The 18777-nt window shown below is 35.2% G+C and overlaps 1 protein-coding gene across 2 annotated transcripts in view; it reads left to right on the top strand.

Annotated features, from left to right (window-relative positions):
- The first annotated feature begins 780 nt into the window (after positions 1–780).
- LOC127635381 (5'-AMP-activated protein kinase subunit gamma-2-like) overlaps positions 781–18777 on the top strand; it is a 55560-nt gene continuing 37563 nt past the window's right edge. Inside the window, exons 1-3 of one of the 2 annotated variants that reach the window (XM_052115373.1) lie at positions 781–1102; positions 9150–9221; positions 15844–16117. In XM_052115373.1, coding sequence (XP_051971333.1) covers positions 1034–1102; positions 9150–9221; positions 15844–16117 — 415 coding nt within the window. In that variant the 5' untranslated portion in view covers positions 781–1033. Of the gene's footprint in view, positions 1103–8669; positions 8802–9149; positions 9222–15843; positions 16118–18777 lie in introns of those variants that run through there. The other variant, XM_052115374.1, reaches the window with a different exon arrangement.

Here is an 18777-nt window from a genome sequence, read left to right as displayed (position 1 = left end):
CAAATTTATTTTGTGGAATAATATTTTCATTTTGCAGCATATTTAGCATCAGTAGATGGCAGCATGTAACAGCATTGGTCCTCTGTAAAATAATAATAATATAGCAGAGAAAAACAAAGAGCACCGGTCAGATTCAGGCATATTTCAATTTATTTAAACCCCCTCCGTGTCTATGTGACTTTTGCAATGCTCACCAACAAGTCAAGCTTAATGTTCAACCTAACATTTATTGTGGTCAATTAGGCCCTAAAGGCGTTTCTTATAACTTTAACTTTTATAACTTAAATTTTATTATATCTAGCCTATATATAACTTTTATTATTTAATTTATGTGGATGTCTAAAAACAAGATCGTCTTTGTAAAAGTAACTAGTTAACCTGTAGTGATAAATTATCTATATAATAAGGCAAATCTTCCTCATTACAATGTCAACAAAAGACCAAATTTACTGTTAGTGGAATCTTAAAGAATGCAACAATATTCTTGAAGGATGTCCTGTATTTACTGGCACTGCAGCATCCATGCTTGTATCCACAGAAATATTATGTAGGCTAGCTATGTATTGAGTAGGCCTATGCATTGTAAGCCCGCCTCCTGCACACTCCGTCATTTGATTGACAGGCGGATGCGGCGCGGTTTTTATAAGTATCATGCATGGCGCACACTGATGCTTTCACACAGAGAACCGGAGATCATCTCGACTCGCTTTTTAATAATAATATTATTATTCTTTTTTTCTGTTTGAAGTTTTGTCACCGGAGGAGCAAGTGTTTGTTTTTCAGAAACCGAAAATGAAAAGAGCATAATTTCGCACGAGACGTTAATTGTAAATTCGAGGATGGATTAATCAAAATTATTATTATTATTATTATTATTATTATTATTATTATTATTGTATTACTATTATTTGTACTTAATAAGTGTTATGATGATCTGTTACTCGCATATGCTGGATTTTATTCTAGTTGGCAGAATTAAATAAGCCTTTGCCCAAAAAAAAAAAAAACAAAAAACAAAAACGGCAGCTCTGCAATGGATTCTAAGAAGGAAGATGAGAAGAAAAAATCAAGAAAAAAGAGAACTCTTCGGATAAATATGCCCGTAAGTGTATACTTGCTTATACTTATTATCTACTTTCACAGACAGATTAAATCCCAATAGTGTGGACGTGGACTGGAACCTGATACAAACACATTAATTTAAATTAATATTCAGTCTACTTGTATTTAGAAATTCACATTTGTGAAATGTGAAATGACCTGTTATTTCTATTTCTATTAACCAATACAATTATTTCCTGGGTTTTAGGAAAATGTACAGTACTGTGCTAAAGTGTTGCATAGTGAGGATATCTTCAAAAATAATGACATAAATAGTTTTCATTAATCACTTAATGTCATACAAAGTCCAGTAAACATATAAAAGCTCAAATCAATATTCGGTGTGACCAGCTTTGACTTACCACCAATTCTGGACACAGTTTTCCTTGGTTGTTGGCAGATAGAATGTTCCAAGCTTCTTGGAGAATTCGCCACAGTTCTTCTATCTATTTAGGCTGTCTCAATTGCGTCTGTCTCTTTATGTAATCTCAGACTGACACAATGTTCTGTGGGGGGCACTGTGGGGGCCATGACATCTGTTGCAGGGCTCCCTGTTCTTCTATTCTATTCTTTTCTGTTTGTAAAAGTATTGTTTCATAGTCACATTTATGATTCCTATTGACACACTAAAGTAGCAGATATATTTTTGAACAGTACTGTATTTCGACCCAAATATGGTAGCTGTCTCTCAAAGGATTGGCCTACTCATTGCATTTCAAAACAATTACTACCACTCATAAATATGAATATAAGTCTTGACCAGGTGTTGACCAAATATCAATTGGCCACATATTCTGTGATAGACATGAGTCTCTCAGGGCTTAAAGATGTACACTCGCAGTTAATGTAAACCACACATTATTAGCACTTTCGTCTGATGTGTATGAAAACAGAGAGGCCTTCTTTGTACTCGTCTATATGACCATACTCTATTTGTATTGCCTCTACTATCACTGATCAATATTTATCCTGTTTAGAGAGAGATGTCCACAGTTTTACTGAGCAACCACTAGGCGGAGCCATGAATAATTTAATTGCCTGTATTTTGTTTCTGGTCAGGAGACACAATGTAAAAACGACTGAAACAAGCGATTCAGCCAGAGAACATCAACCATTTAAGTGTTATCTGGGGTAAAAATTTCAGACTTAACTTGTGCAGTTGTTGGATGTCATAACAACTCAAAGTAGTTAATGATATCAACATAACCAACCTTGGACCATCACTTCATGTCATCTTCATACTCAGATGAGGCACTATCAAAATCAAAACAAATACCGGTCATCTCGACTCGGTTAAGTATCGGCATGTTTTTGAAAACGTCGACAAATGTAATACTTAAACATCACATTACTTAGAATATACTCCGATGCTAACCAAAACACTGGAGACCGGAAATTGAAAACAGGTGAATCGTGGAACACTTCCGCTTTCAGGAAAAAGGTGGATAAAAAGAAAGATGGTGACAGCAGAATCAAACAATGTAATTTTTTCTTGCTTATTGTTTTCCAAAGAGAATAACGGGATAAAAAAAGAATGTATAATTACTAGATTAAAAACCATGGTCTTTGCAAAATAATCATTGTTTTGTTTGAGTAAGCTCAAGTTGTAATGAAATCATCAGTCTCTATTGCTTCCTGTGCTGGGGCCACTGAATAATTACCTGCTAATTAATGGATTATTGTCATTATCAGATCAGTGTCATTACTGACTAATCCTGCAGCAGGAATATATACATAAACAATATTTATCTTTAGGGAACATTGATTCTGTCTTTGCTGAAATGGAAATGCAAGTATAATCGGTTGCATTATGGCATTTTTGGCAGTTTCCTTACATTGTAACAGGTATATGTCAAATATGCAGTGGTTTAAAGGGATACACATCTCACTGAATACATTTTCATCTGATCTGTGATATATACATGACATTTTCTCTATATCATTCACTACAAATGCTTAAAAATCTGTTTATTGCCACAGTAGCGGCTGGATTAAACAGATGGGAAAGGTTTGAATGCAGTTTTTAATATCGCTTTATGACTCTCCGGTTATGTTCAGGATCAATGTGGCTTGAATCAGTACTTGAAATGGTTCTTATCACAACACATCAAATATAAACTCTATAAAATTTCTATACAACATTTATGGCCACTTAAGTTTGAATCAGTAAGTGTCTATTAAACCACTGAATAAATGGTGGTAAATAAATGCCTGAAAATCGGTATCTAGGCAATATTATTACCGTTCATGCATACTTTGCGTGTAATTTTTCCACCCAGATGAACCAAGGTTCAGTGATAAAGGTTCAGAAAAATACTGTGTAGGCAGAACTTTGTGTACTTTTTGCTTTGTCTTAACAATGAAATATTGTGGGACACTTCTCGTGTGTCATGATCTTATGTGATTGCTTGCTCACATGTTGATGGAATATGTTTTATTACGGTTTCCTAATTCAAATAGTTGAACCCATCAAGGTAAACTGCACTAGTAAAACACAAAACTATATTATCTTTCCCATGAGTTTGGTGACTTGGTTTCTATTATGATGAGCGTTGATCCTTCATTAAGCTCTTTGACCTTTGCAGGGCCCCAATGCACACTGATCTGAAGTTCAGAAGGTAATGATGCTCTCACATTTAAAGCTGCAGTGTGTCATTTTTTCAAAGTTAAAATACTTTCTCCTATCCCATGTTAATGTGCAAAGACATCTACCTGTATGTAAGCCACTTGTAGGTGGATTTCTCTGAAAAGTGTAAACAATGTGGCACTTTCAAGCATTGCTAGGTTTGTTTAAATGGCCTTACACAATAACATTGGTTCAACCAGTGGTGTGAGTTTGGGGCGGTAGCTGCAGGACAACCTGTTTTTCCAAACAATGGAAGATGAGGATGGGAAGGAGAGTTTGGGAAAGCCATTAATTACAAATGGCAGCTTTAAATGTGCACTCAGTCACTTTTTGTTTGCGTCCTTTCTGGACTAACAGTGACACCTAGCAGTGTGGATGCCACATTGTCCAAAATCAGTAGTTTTTAGTTGCAGATGCATTGTAGAAATTCACTAGTCACAGTCAGCCAAAATTAATTTAATTCAAGAGTAAAAGTGTCCAATAATAGTGTGGTTATTGAGATTAAGCGAGTAGGTTTTGGCTGGTCATGTGATCTCAACCTTTCAGCCTCCTAGAGGGGACCCTCTCCATGTAGATTTAAACAGCTTTTAGAAGGTAACTGATATGACTAGAGTCATGATTTAATATTTTTCAAAATTACAAGTTATTTCTTTGAGTAAAACTTTTAAAGTGAATCTTTAATTAATGTGTACAGAACAGGTCAGCGTCACAAGAGCTTAAATGTTGTCACATCTACACATATGCTCTTAAATACTGCCATATGTGGTTCATGTCAATAGAGACATTGTGAATGATGTTCTTGTATATGACTTCCAGCTGAGGCTTTTTTTGTGATGTTTCAAAATGGTTTGCGAACACCCACCAGGCTGAGGCTTTTCTGCATTCATTATCTGTTCTGTAATTTTCTGTTATTCCATACACAAACAGATAGAGTTGCAAGCCATTCTTGTTACCTTCCTGGATTTAAGTTTATTTAGGTATAAACACACACATCCCCAGACCTGCCCCACTGACCTCCATGTAAATGAGAGGAGGTGCTACATTGTCTGTGAGTTACATACGTTTGGCCTTGCTCCTTGGAATAACCCTGGGTTTACCACCAAGTGCTTGCAGCAGCATTTAAACTGGCTCATCACAATACAAGCCATAGCTCTTCTATGACTTGAAATTGAGGGGCCATTATTCATTTTATGACTGGCCAGTACTCATTTGAAAAAGGTAATATTTTGTCCTGATTTTACCCAGGAAGTCTGGGCTATTAATCAGGTCTTGTGCTCCAAGGATATGGAGGCAGGGTGCCCTGAGTCCCCGTCTAAAAGGGACAGATGGCTTTTCTACTTTGGCTGGGGTCCTTCTTTCCTAGATAAGGAAGCAGACTGGCTCTGATCTATCTGTAGGGAGGACATTGTGTTTAATTTTTGATCAGTCTCTGTACATTTGGAGAGGAGGTAAAATGGTTGAGTCACTATTTTGTGGTGCTGCAAACAACATGTGGCAATGGACAACACATCCAGCTAACTTATTCAAACATTGCTACCGAATCACTGAATAGCACAAAATTACTGTATACCATTTATATTGTCTTAAGTTTTTGTCAAAAAAGAAATGAGGTGAATCATTTCTTTATAAACAAATTTGAAGGATGTTACTGGAAATTCTAAGCATTTCATTTTCTAGGGATTTTTCAGGATTGTGATGAGGGAAGGACCCAAACACAGGAGGCAATTCAATGGGCTTTATTACAGAATTCAAACCAAAAATCTCACAATGGAGGTCTATTACTCAAAACAGAAAAACCTGGCAGCAATCAACAATGACTGACTAAATGAGAAACCAGCACTAGATAGACCAAGTAGCAAGAACCAACACAAAAAACAATCTGACACAGGGCAGAACACAAGAGGTGCTTAAATAGAGGAGAATACAAGGAGATAACGAGGAGGGCAGGTGAAACAAATAAACTAATAATCAGACACATAACAATGCAAACAAGAGGGCGGGGTTATCACTTATGACAGACATGAATGCGCAAGAGAATGTGAAAACACAAACCCAAGTGCATTCACACAGCACGAGATAAAAAACTAGTGTCTAGACTCAGCCACAGAGTGAATAAACTGAACCAACCGAAGTGGCTGAATCCAGACACAATACACAAAACAGACAAAGAATACATGTCAGGGCTCTGCTACAAAGTGGGAAAAAAAAGTAAAACTAAGGACAGAACCTTGACAGGATTGCACTTACACTTTCAGCTGGGAGTAAAATTGCTGTCTCAGGCTTTGAAAGTCAATCCTGTTACCATGGATATGACTGACTTGAGTGTAGATTTGCATGTTGAGGAGCAACATGAGTCAGTCGTATTGGATGGTTATTATGATGGAGACAGGGGAAGGATGTTAACAGTGTGATGAGGCTTTTAGGTTACACAGGTTTTTTTTTACATTTTAGATAGAAATTGATAAAAATGTACAAATATTTAAAATATAGAAAATTGACGCATGTATTTAGAAATAATTTGCATCGTTTGATTTGGTGTGTACAAGGTGTAATTGACTGCCTGTGGTGGACCTTTATTTAATGCATATTTACTCATCAACATTTACAATTGCATGTACATTTATAGCAGACACTTTTATCCAATCAATTTACAAATAAGAATAATCAGCTTCAAGCACTAGCAAATTGCCATTAAAGGAATGTTCTGAATCAACAGCATTTTTGGCATAGTGTTACCAAGAAAAATTATTTCAACTTGTAACTTGCTTATATATATATATATATATATATATATATATATATATATATATATATATATATATATATATAAACTAAACTCATGGTTACAGTAAGGCATTTGCAATGGAAGTGAATGGGGCCAGTCCATAACCATTCAAATACATACTGTTTCACAAGTAAAGCCACAATACTTAAACATTATATAATATAATTTTTGTGTGATAAAATCACTTTCTAACCTTATCTGTGTAAAGTTATATCCAATATTACAACTTCGTTGTCATGTCGACATAACACAGGTAAAACCAGTGACCCTTTAAATTGAATAAAGGCAGCTAAATCTCTGATTAAAATCATGTTAACATACACAACCCTAATTCAAACAAAATCGGGACAGTATAAATTCTATTCACCCTGTGAACAACTAAGCTCTACAACAACTAATTATTTTATGTTTTACATTGTGAATGTCATTGTCATTTTGTAATCCAGGCAGTATGTTGTTTTTGTATTGTTTGTTGTAGTGATTTCAATATAGCAAAGGGTGAATAGAATTTACTAATCACTTATTTCATTCACATTTTGTTATTATTTACATTTTCCTTACTGTCCCAACATTTTTGGAATTGGGCCTGTACAATGTTTACATTTTGTTTCAATAGTTTTGAAACTTTTTTGTATAGTTTTACATTTATGGACTTGCCCCATTACTTTATATTGTGAGTGCAGAAGTTTAATTGTTTTTATAATTATTGATTGGACAAGTTTTGACTATCAATTATTTATTTTTTTTATAAACCTTTTTATTTTAGATATTAGAATATTATTCAGTGTGTTTTGCATGAGCATATTTCAGGTGTATTGAAATGGGCATGTTTATAAGTTGGCGTTCGATATAACATCCAGGCCTGTAAATTGGACGATATTTGACATTTTTAAATGATTGTCCATTTGACATGCTTCTACATATCGCACTAAGAAAAGGCCAGATTGGTTTACTTCTATTTCCTATGTTAGTATCCATTGTAAGTAAACCATATACAAGAAATTTGAATTATGAAATGTATGGAAGCACTCAAGAAGTAACAACAGTAGCTATAGGCCACGCCCACATTAGTGCATTGTTTGCTTTAAACTCTGTTTTCAATTTCTAACATCATCGTTTTCTAAAGTGTTTTCAAAAGTCTCAATTTTTAGTTCATGAAAATGCTGTTAGTGTGGATGATCGTATAGTGTAAATGTAGCAAAATCAATGCATTTTCATTAAAAAATGTATTAGTGTGGTTATGGTCACAGTATGTGTAGGGTTTATTTATATGTGTAAAGTGCAGTATTCTAGGTATAGTGGGTAAAAGGTCATGCTAGCACAGGGATTTTCAGCTGCATAGTACAGATCATACAAACACATCACAAGTGTAATATTTCGCATATATGGAGTGGCTGCTAAACAATTGCATCTTCTGTGTCGGTGCAATAGAGGCTTGTGAAATATGGAAACGTTTTAAACAGAAATGCACTCCAGTGAATGTGGTTTCTGTAAGCGGGCATAAGATATTTATTTTTTGTTTTTTTATGTCTCTTGCTGTGTCACGTTTACATGTTCTGAGTATTTAATAAGCTTTAGGTTTCTGCAAGAGTGAGTTTATGTACTAGCTGGTATGCACAAGTTTCTTTATGCTATGTTAGCTTACAGCAGAAAAATGGATGAAGAGTTAAAGAACAACATATATGTACTGTAAGTTTAATGTTATGCTTGAGGCTGTTTTAGGCTAACTGATTGTAGAGATGCTGACCTCTAATGTTCATATACTGACCACAAGGATCACTTATCTTATTTGTACCCAAGGGTATACTTTTTGGTAAAGGTCAGGATAAAACTGGTTCTAATAGCTGGCAGGGTAAAATGACTTCTCTCATAGGACAAAAGCTTGTTGATCCCATTGGAGTTTCTAGGAAATCATTGTACGATCTCTCCACCTGACACTGACAGTCCATTGTAAGGGCTGAGTGATACTTGATGTAATCTGTGCTTTACAGGTTACAGATGCAATTCACAGACCAAGGATAAATTGCAGGGCGGTCACAGGAGATCATGTTTCTTTAAAAACCGGTTCAAATGACAGAGGCTGTGTAGATGTTCTCCGCTGTTGCTGTCATTGCATGATGGTGATGATGTGGAAAAGATGCTCTGTGTTGGCTAAAGTGATTGTTGATGGATCTTTGAGAAGGAGGACAGTGGATACATTGTGGAATTGATTTAAATATTTGAACTGAGTTAAATGGGACTTTTCTTCTGAATTGTGCCTGTATTTCTGGGTGGGCATCTCTCAGTCCAGTGAGTGTTCATCTGTTAAATCTGATGTGCTTCTGTTAAACTGCTTTTTTTTTGTTTTGTTTATTCTCCTTCTGCTCAGTCTATTATTTGTGCAATTACATGTGATCTTTGGGTTCTGTATGGCTTTATCCTTAGTCTGTTTTATTTACATCAAAATACTGAATTGTTCATTGTGTCATTTAAAGCTACAGGTTTCTGTATTATTTACAGAGCAAATGTACAGTAGCTATTTTCTAAAATGTTATAATTTAGAGTTTTTCATTTGTTTGGTGTGATTGAGAGGTGCCACAGCCTTGAAAGTGATTTATAATGAGCAATGTCAGCATAATATTTGTTTGTGCTCCACAGAACTTGAGTTCCTTCACAATGCCATTCCTGGAAGGAGATGCGGAACATTCGAACATGGACGGCACACGCAAGGTAACGCAACCCAAACACTCACAAGGTTAAGCCAACAAGAAACTAACATGAGACATTGTGTAAACAATCACTGATATCAAAACCATATTAAACTGTGTTTTAAGTGGGATTATAGCTAAACAAACGTTGTTTTTATTCTGTATTCTGTGTATTTTTGATCTCGCTCACTGTAATTTAAATTGAATCTGAAATTGCTCTACATTTAAAGGTTGTCAACAATTGTACACCGTCCCAACGATGTGTACTTTCATCAAATGTATCACACATTTCATTTGTTTGTTTGAATTGCACAATTTCCAGGGTCATTATGGTGACATCACAAGCAGCTCTGTGATACGTGTGTGGTCTGGCACATAATTACAGTGCTTGCAAAGCTACACTGTTTGATATTCCTTAAATATTCTGGTTAGGGTTTATTCTAAAATCCTAACATGCAAATCATTCAGCCTGATCCACATCATGTACAGACTCCTTTCAAATTTTGTTCTGCTGTCTTAGGTGTGCTATCTATTTTTGTTTATTAACTTCTTACTTTTTACGAAATATAAGATTAAAGTTTGAAAATCTCCCATTGACTTACATTGACAGAATGTTCAGTTAGAAGCTTGTGGAAAACCGTGATATGGTGTGGATCAGAGGTGTAAACTAATGCATTTCACATAGCGAAATTTAAAACATTAAAACAATAAAATGTTTAGTGTTGACGTGGCCTTCGTTTGATAACACTTATGGTATGTTTACACCTCTCATCTACACTAGAATGGCAACCACAAAAATGGGGACTTTCAAAAATGCTCTCTATTACCACATACTTTGGAAAACGTTGATGTTAGGAAAATGAAAATGGAGTTGAAAGGTGTAGATGTGGCCTGAGAGTGACATGGAGGTATTGAAAACGCAATAAATTTGCCACATTTACATCTCTCATCCACATTGGAATGGAGTTTATGCCAAAATGGAGACTTTCGAAAACGCGCTATAGTACCTCATACTTTGGAAAACGATGACATTAAGAAACTGAAGATGGATTTTTCAAAGAAAACGGATTAGTGTGAACAGAGCCTCAGTCACTCTTGCATGTTTGTGATATCGTGTTGCATCACAAGGTATTGAATTGTGCAATTCTGTCTGATGTGTTTGTTAAGTGCGGTAGATACCAATACCCAGTCATAGAAATTTTTATATCCACTTAAAACTAGGAAAATGTTGTTAGACTCCATCTGTGTCTGCTGTCAAAAAGCTGCCTTACCCTTGGCATCCTCAATCTGTGCTATCACTCTGATGGGGCATGATGAGTCTGCTTTAATAACCTGATTCGTAATTATGCCCATCTCTCTTCTTCTCTGTAGTACAATGTCATGTTTTGCCTGTACAGAACTCTCATTTGGATCACAATTAAACGAAAATATGTACCCAGCAGTGTACTTAGAGCTGTCACTGGACATTTGGTGTGAATACATTTGTGGAATTGTTAAACAAGCACCATGTAATGGTACTTGTTTATGTTTACAGTGGCCCTAAAAAGTATTTGGACATTTATGTCACACTTGTCATTATCACACAAGATAGCAAAATATCAAGATAGATGGCCAAATTGGGGGGCCTGGGTTGCTCAATGGTAAAAAACGCTGGCTACTACCCCTGGGGTACGCTAGTTCGCTAGTTCGAGTCCCAGGACGTGCTGAGTGACTCCAGTCAGGTCTCCTAAGCAACCAAATTGGCCCAGTTGAATGGAGAGTAGAGCCACATGGGGTAATCTCTTCGTGGTCACTATAATGTGGTTTGTTCTTGGTGGGGCACGTGGTGAGTTGAGCGTGGATGCCACGGTGGATGGCGTGAAGCCATTAGACGCTCTATGTCTCTGTGGCAACGGGCTCAACAAGCCACGTGATAAGATGCGCGGGTTGACGGTCTCAGACGCGGAGGCAACTGGGATTCGTTCTCCGCCACCCTGATTGAGGTGAATCACTACGTGCCCATGAGGACTTAAAAGCACATTGGGAATTGGGCATTCCAAATTGGGAGAAAAAGGGAAACCAGCATAGTAACATCATACAGAATATCCACCAAAATTAACGTGAGACCTGTTAGTTAAAAATAATTAGAAAAATGGCTCAGACAAGTGACAATAGTTCAAAGGAAAGCTCTTGTATCGTTTGTTTTTCAGAGACATTTAGTCTGATCATTTATTTTGGTATTTGTTATCTAATGCAATTATATTACATTTTAAGTGGGGCTTAAGTGTCCAAATGTTTTTTGGTAATTCTGGGAAATTATCATATCTGATGATCAATCAGCCATAGAGGCCCAGAAGGGCAATTCTAAAAAGGAGATAAAACACATGATATGTCACAGGGTTGTATTTTCAACCTTGCTCCTCTCTGTTTTTGAAGATGAGATGGAGTCATAGAAGGTTGTGCATATTTAGTGGTTTTGGAGATTTTAAGATCAGATGTCACGCTCTATACGCCACTGCTTTTCCCATGACCTTGTTCTATGAGTATGTTGTAAACAGTGATTGTCTTTGCATTGATTATGTTTTTCCATGTTGAACAGATATAATGTTTGATTAACCCTCAGCTATGTCAATGCAGCATCACCAGTGTGGATGAAGTTTGTGTGCAATTGAAATGCATAAGTGTTGTTAAATATTTTTTCATATGAATGGCTTAGATTCTGGATCGGAGCCAAAATGATCGTAGTGTGTCTCAAAACTGCTGCGTCTGCGTGTTTCTCTTATCTCGTGCTCAAAAATGTATGAAAAAAATGTGAGTGAACACTTTTTCCATCAGCTCTTAAACAATTGTGTTTCCATGACAACCAAGGGACTCTAAATTAAAATATGTAAAATCTTCTTTTGTTTAAAGGAATGTTCCTAGTTCAATACAAGTAACGTTTATGGATCGCATTGTTGGCATTCTGTCAATTACAACAGAAATGAATCCAGACTCAACCCTCAAAAAATAAAATAAAAAATGCATTAACAGTGAAGCATTTACACAAATATTAATAAAAATAATTTTGTAGCCCTTTTTTTTTTTTTTTTTTTTTTTTACACATTTCAATTATATATATATATATATATATATTTTACTCAGTTCTATTTGATGGAATTTCATTATGATATTGAAATGTGTTAGTCTTAAATACATTGTAATAATTACAACAAGTCTGTATACAATGGAAGAATATGGGGCAAGAGATTGCACTGGAATAAACATTAAAATACAAACAGTTTTTAATGTAACGCCAATGTTTATAGATATTTAAACATTATACAATATGTTAACAGAAGACTGACATAAGACTAGTGTGATAAAATTTGCTTACTTAGCCTGTCTGTGCAAAGTTATATCACATTTTTCAACTCCTGTCACGACCATGTAAAGACAGTAAACATGGCAACTTTTGCAACATATGCTCAAGGATGCCAGAAAGAGACCATCTAAATGGAGCAGACAGCATACACAGCAATTACACTGGTGTAAGGTTTTTTCCCATTTCCATTTTTCATGATCTTTAGGACAGGCGCGGAGGGGCAGGGGGGCATTGCCCCCCCTTGTGGCTGAAACGGGTAATTGCATTTTTCAACAAAAAAAAATATTGCATTGTTTAAAAAAGATATTATAAATATTTTAAATAACACAAAACAACTAAATGGTGGTAGGTAATACATCTTATTTTATATACTGCTTTAGTAAAAAAAAAAAAATTCAGGGCTCTGGGTCATGTGATAGGCCATGTAATAGCGTAGTTATGTGGTCGGACTCGTTAGGGCTACACCAAAATATGGACATAAGGAGATTTTTAAAACGTCGAGCTGCAAATGACACAAATAGTCAGTCATCGGGATCTAAGGATACAACACAAACAACAGTAACCGATGATGACGATCTGCAAACAGACACTGCTGTGAAATTGGAGGGAACACCGAGCAGCTCTGGATCAGCAGCAGCAGCAACCACTAGCAGTCCTGACGTTCACTCCACGCCCACAGATGCGCTAGCTGCAGGTAACACCAACAAAGATGATCTTGGAGAAAAACACAGCTGTCCCAAATGTTTTAAATGTTTCATGGAGTAGGCTACAACAAAATGCGAAATATAACTTTGCCACAATGTGTTTCAAAAGTGGAGAGTATTGTGTGATTGTGTTAATTTTTCCCTCTCAAAATGTTTTAAATGTTTCATGAAGTACAACAAAATGCGAAATATAGGCCTAACTTGTTTTTTAATCCCTCTCATTACCACAATGTGTTTTGAAAAAAGGAAAGAAAAACTTTAAAAATCTTTTCGTTTTGGTTGAAGATAATATTTTAACAGTGCAAAAGTGGTCCACATTTCATTGATCCTAATTGTGTCCGAAGTTCTGAACGAAGATACGATGCGAAGTCAAGTGGCTGTTTATGCGAAGTTCTACCGGTTTACAAATATGATTGTATTGTAGGCCTACTGTTTTTTTCTTGGGTTAAAAATAAATATGTGTTTATTTAGCATGTTTGTTTTGTCCATATGTGCTAGTGCTGAGTTCCCCTATAGACCTTTTTCACAGACGGCGATGACGCGTTTCCGCCTTATGTAGCAGCGTAAATCTCACGAATATATGTTCTTTGCATTAAAAATAATAATAATGACAAAACACGGCCACCTGTTAATTTGGCTGTCTAAACAGTTTTCATTGGCTTTGGCTGTCTTGTGTGTGAAATTACCATGTGAATTAACAGTGCAAACATCAATGACTGTCAAGAGCACAGAGTCAGAACCAGAATCTTGATGTTAGGACGTCTCTTCATTCTATATCTTAATAACTATCTTTCAATCATGCTCTCAATGGTCAGCCTGGAGTCAGCATAATGCATAATGACTCAACACAGGAAATATGCTTGTGTGTAAGGGAGATATTTGATATTGGTATGACTGCCCTTAAATGCATGAAACCAATAAGTGAACATTCTCTGTTATGTAAATAATATTCCAAAAAAGCTTGTTGTTAATAGTAATTTGAATGCATAAAATCATTGCTAGTTCACCCAAAAATGCAACCAAAGATTTTTAGAAGAATATCTCAGCTCTGTAATTCCTCACAATGCAAGTGAATGGTGGCCAGAACTCCAAAAAGTGCATAAAGGCAGCATAAAAGTAATCCAAACAACTCAGTGGCTAATTCCACAAATATATGATGTGGGTGAGAAACAGATTTATATTTAAATCCTTTTTTACCATCAATCTCCACCTTTGACCAGCCCCAACAGTAGGTGTCTGAATGTGAAAGTCCTTCCACTCCAGAATGTGTAAGTGAAAGTTTAGACTTATAGTATAAAAGGACATAAATATTGTCTGTTTCTGTAACGGTTACCCTGTCTTGTCTCACTGTTGCCCTTTGTTTGTAATTTTGTCACTTTTGTTATTCCTTAGTTTTCACTTTTGTCACCCTTGTACCTCCATAGTCTTCCTGTCAGCCCTCGTGTTCACATTGTTTTCACCTGCCCTCGTTAAGTTTGCCATTTTGCTTCCCTCGTTATCTTGTTTGGTGTTCTGTTTGTTCATTGGCCCCTTAGTTCTATGTTCATGTATATATATCCTGGTTTTTGGTTTAGTCCCTGTCTTTCGTTGATTGTTTGTGAACGTGGTTGTATGTAAGTAAGTGATGTTCGTTCCCATGCCTGTGTTCCCAGTTCCAGTGTTTTGTTTTCATTTTTGCCCATCGTGGTAGTTTTGTTTGTTCATCTCTGTTTGTTTCCATACTGTTTAAATAAAGTTAACTGCACTTGGATCCTCAACCTTTGTCAGCCTCAGTCCTCAATCGTTACAGTTTCTAACCCACACCTATCATATTAGATTTCACCACTGGAGTTGTATGGATTACTTTTATGCTACCTTTATGTCCTTTTTGGACCTTGTGCGTTCTGATACCCATTAATTTGCATTGTGAGGACCTATAGAGCTGAAACATTCTTCTAAAAATCTTAATTTGTGCTCTGCGAAAGAAAGTTATACACATGGGATGGCATGAGGGTGAGTAAATTATGAGAGAATGTTTTTTTTTTTTGGTGAACTATCCCTGGTCTCATGACATTTCCGTGAACATTGCAATGTTTGGCGGCAGTTTTAACCGAGTGGGATGTGGTTGTAATCAGACAAGGTTTTTAAGATGAATTTTAGATGGAGCTTTTAATATGTAAAACATACCTCCCTAACTTAATACTGCACCCTAAACCTAACCAAAAGTGTCTGAAAAGATAAATGAGAATTTAACAAAGCAGACACCCTTAACCAACACCTAACCCTAACCGATAGTTTTTTAATACACAAATTTGAAAAAAAGAAAGAAAAGAAAACACACATTAACTGAAGCATCCACATAATTTTGTGGGCTCTTATCACTTTGACAACCACCAAGAACAGCCTAGCAACAACCTAGGAATGTCCAAGCAACTACAAAGCAATGTACTAGGACTCATCCACATAACACATACACTAAAAAAATGAATAGTAACAAACAATGTGCCTCATGTGGCAACACCTGGTTTTATTCAAGGGAGAAATATTATTTACCATGGTTCAATCAACCTGACAACATAAGGTTACACCAATCTAATTTATATTAATTGTTTTCTTTCCAGGGAGAGCTTAACTGCCGCTCAGCCAGCCCAACCAAAACCTTCTCCAGCTGGGGTCCATTTAGTCGGCCCTCTAGCCCCATGTCCGCTCCGGCCCGGTCCAGAAACAGCCCTGGATCTCCTAAATCCATCTTCCCCTACTCCTCCAATCACGACACCTCACCCAAGAGTTCACGCCGCCGCAGTTTCACCGGAATGTTCCGCTTGTCCTCTAAAGACTCCACAAATCCCTCCACCTCTCCTATCAGCATCAAACTCTTCTCTCGGGCCAAAAAAGGTACGAACACACAAAGAAACGTGTATTTTTTGTTTACACTTAAACCCATGGAACATATATTCATATTATAAAAATGTCCCTTGCTCTTTAGGAAATAAAAACTCGTAAGAAACCATTTATTGCAAATAAGAAATCTCATTTAAAATGTTTCAGAAATTCTGGATTATCAGCCAAACACAAGTAATATAGGTCTTAAAGGTACAGTAGCACAAACAGCCTGTTTAAATCTAAGGGTCAGAAAGCAGTCAGAGGGAAATGGTCATTTAAAACGAAATCATGACTACTTCTGATCCAAGAAAGCTTGACTAACTTTATAAGTGGACTTTAGGGGGAAAATGTGGGATATTACCCCTATACAAGTTAATAATTAAAAGTGCATACACACACATTGCTTTTTTATTAGTGGTTTTATTAGGTAGAATCATGCTTTTGTTCTGTCTAAAATAGGTATTATTAGAAGTTGATGTACATATGGGGTAGTTTAGTTGGAAATGTTGATTTGAGCTGGTTTAATCCTCAAGAACATAAAAAACATTTAGTTTTATATGATAATTCCCTCTACAGCATTTGACATTAACATTTTAGTGGATAAATTATGATCGCTTAACTGTATACAGATAAAAGCATTCATATCCACTTGAATAAAAATACATTGTAAACATATCAACAAGTATCAAAATATTTATTGGCATTGTGAGAGGAGGTGCTCTGAATACCGTTATCTCATCAGAGAAAAGTGAGTCAGTGTCTGTAATATAAACAGTGTTTAGTGAAACCTTTGACAGATTGTTTGGGTCCATCTCAGCCTGCGGTGCGTAATGATTCGGATAATTGCACTGTTTGCTGATTTAATGGAGGCGTGGGTGTTTCTTAATGCACAAGACTGTATAATGAATACAGCTGTCACATGCTGTCCTCGTGAGTCTGATATAATGATCAGAACCTGAGACAACCAAGAGGAGGAATAGTAGTCCATCAAGGATGTTTTCTAGTTATAAAAACAATTTGAAGAGTCACAGGCAGTTTTCTTTTGGTATCTTCCACTAATATAGTGTAATAAACTATATTAGTGTATTACATACACTATATTATATGTGGTGTGACAACCTGTTTACGTGAACAATGACAGATGGTAATGGTGCAGAGAGTGCTTACAGCAGCTTTAAAATGGCATCACGACTGTTGATGCATACTGAATCCAATCAAGAAAGCAAGTGATAATTTCCCTGCAACCATTCATTTAAACATCCAGATGAACTCACAGCGTCCATACTTACTTTTGCAGCTGTCTTTGTTTAGTCTCACTGACAAAGAAAACACGAATCAGCCGAAACCTTATCCATTCCCACACAGTGAAAGTGTAATCAATAATTATACAATTAAAGCTTGTCTTGGAAAGAGAATAAGAGTGCTACTGGAAATGAGTGACCTGTTATTAGATCAAGAGTGAGTGAGTGTTTGGCTGGTTTTAGAGGTTTGAAGGTAAAAGTCTAGGCTGCTGGCCTTCTCTTTTCAGTACCAGTATAGTGGTGAATGTAGGTCGGAGGTCATGAGTCTGTGCGCCATCAATGACGTTATAGTGGTTGTGTCAGACTGATATGACAGCTCATTACAGATCCATTTTTAATGCAGCAAAACTCAGTTACTAAAGGCAGTACAACAACACAGGTAATTGCAACAAGTTTATCATGTATATATAATTTAATATAATATATGAAAATATAGAAAAATTCCAATAGATGCGTTTTCACAAGTGGTATCAAACTTTTGGACCCCACTGTATAAATATTTATGTTCCATCTTTATCTGTCATCACAACTATACGATTGTCTATCTTTACAATATTGAACTATATATAAGATTTTAATTTATATGGTCACATAATTTATAATTATATATTTAAAAATAGATACATTTATATGTTCAGGTTTTACAACTTTATATTCAGATTTATAACTGTATATGTTTAGGAATTATAACTCTACTGTATAAAGATTTATAATTATATATTCATATATATATATATATATATATATATATATATATATATATATATATATATATATATATATATATATCAGATTTATAACTATGTATTTAGTAATTATGACTAAATATATTCAGATTTATAAATATATATTTAAATGTATTTAAATTTACAATTATATATTAATATGTATATAGCCATACATTCAGGATTTATCATACATTAAATAGTATATATATATATATATATATATATATATATATATATATATATATATACAATTATATATTTGGATTTACACTTATTTATATTTATAACTATACATTCAGGATTTAACTATATATATTTCAGATTTACAAATATTTATTTTAATTTGCAATTATATATTCAGATTTATAACTATATATTTAGGATTTTCAAATATATATTATATTTTATAAATATATATTTGGATATTTAAATGTAAAATGATATATTTGTATTTATAGCTAAATATTTTGGATTTGAACTATACATTTGCATTGATAATAATCTTTTCAGCATTTCTATCTATATAGCAGGTTTATAAATATATGTTCAGATTTTAAGTTATGTATTCAGATTTATAACTATACATTGAAAATATATCAGGATATATTGGGATTTAGATATATTTATTAAGATTTACAGTTAT

The sequence above is a fragment of the Xyrauchen texanus genome, chromosome 42 (genome assembly GCF_025860055.1).
Source record: "Xyrauchen texanus isolate HMW12.3.18 chromosome 42, RBS_HiC_50CHRs, whole genome shotgun sequence".
NCBI lineage: Eukaryota > Metazoa > Chordata > Actinopteri > Cypriniformes > Catostomidae > Xyrauchen > Xyrauchen texanus.
Note: the sequence above shows the minus strand (reverse complement) of the source record. Positions and strands in the feature narration are given on the sequence as shown.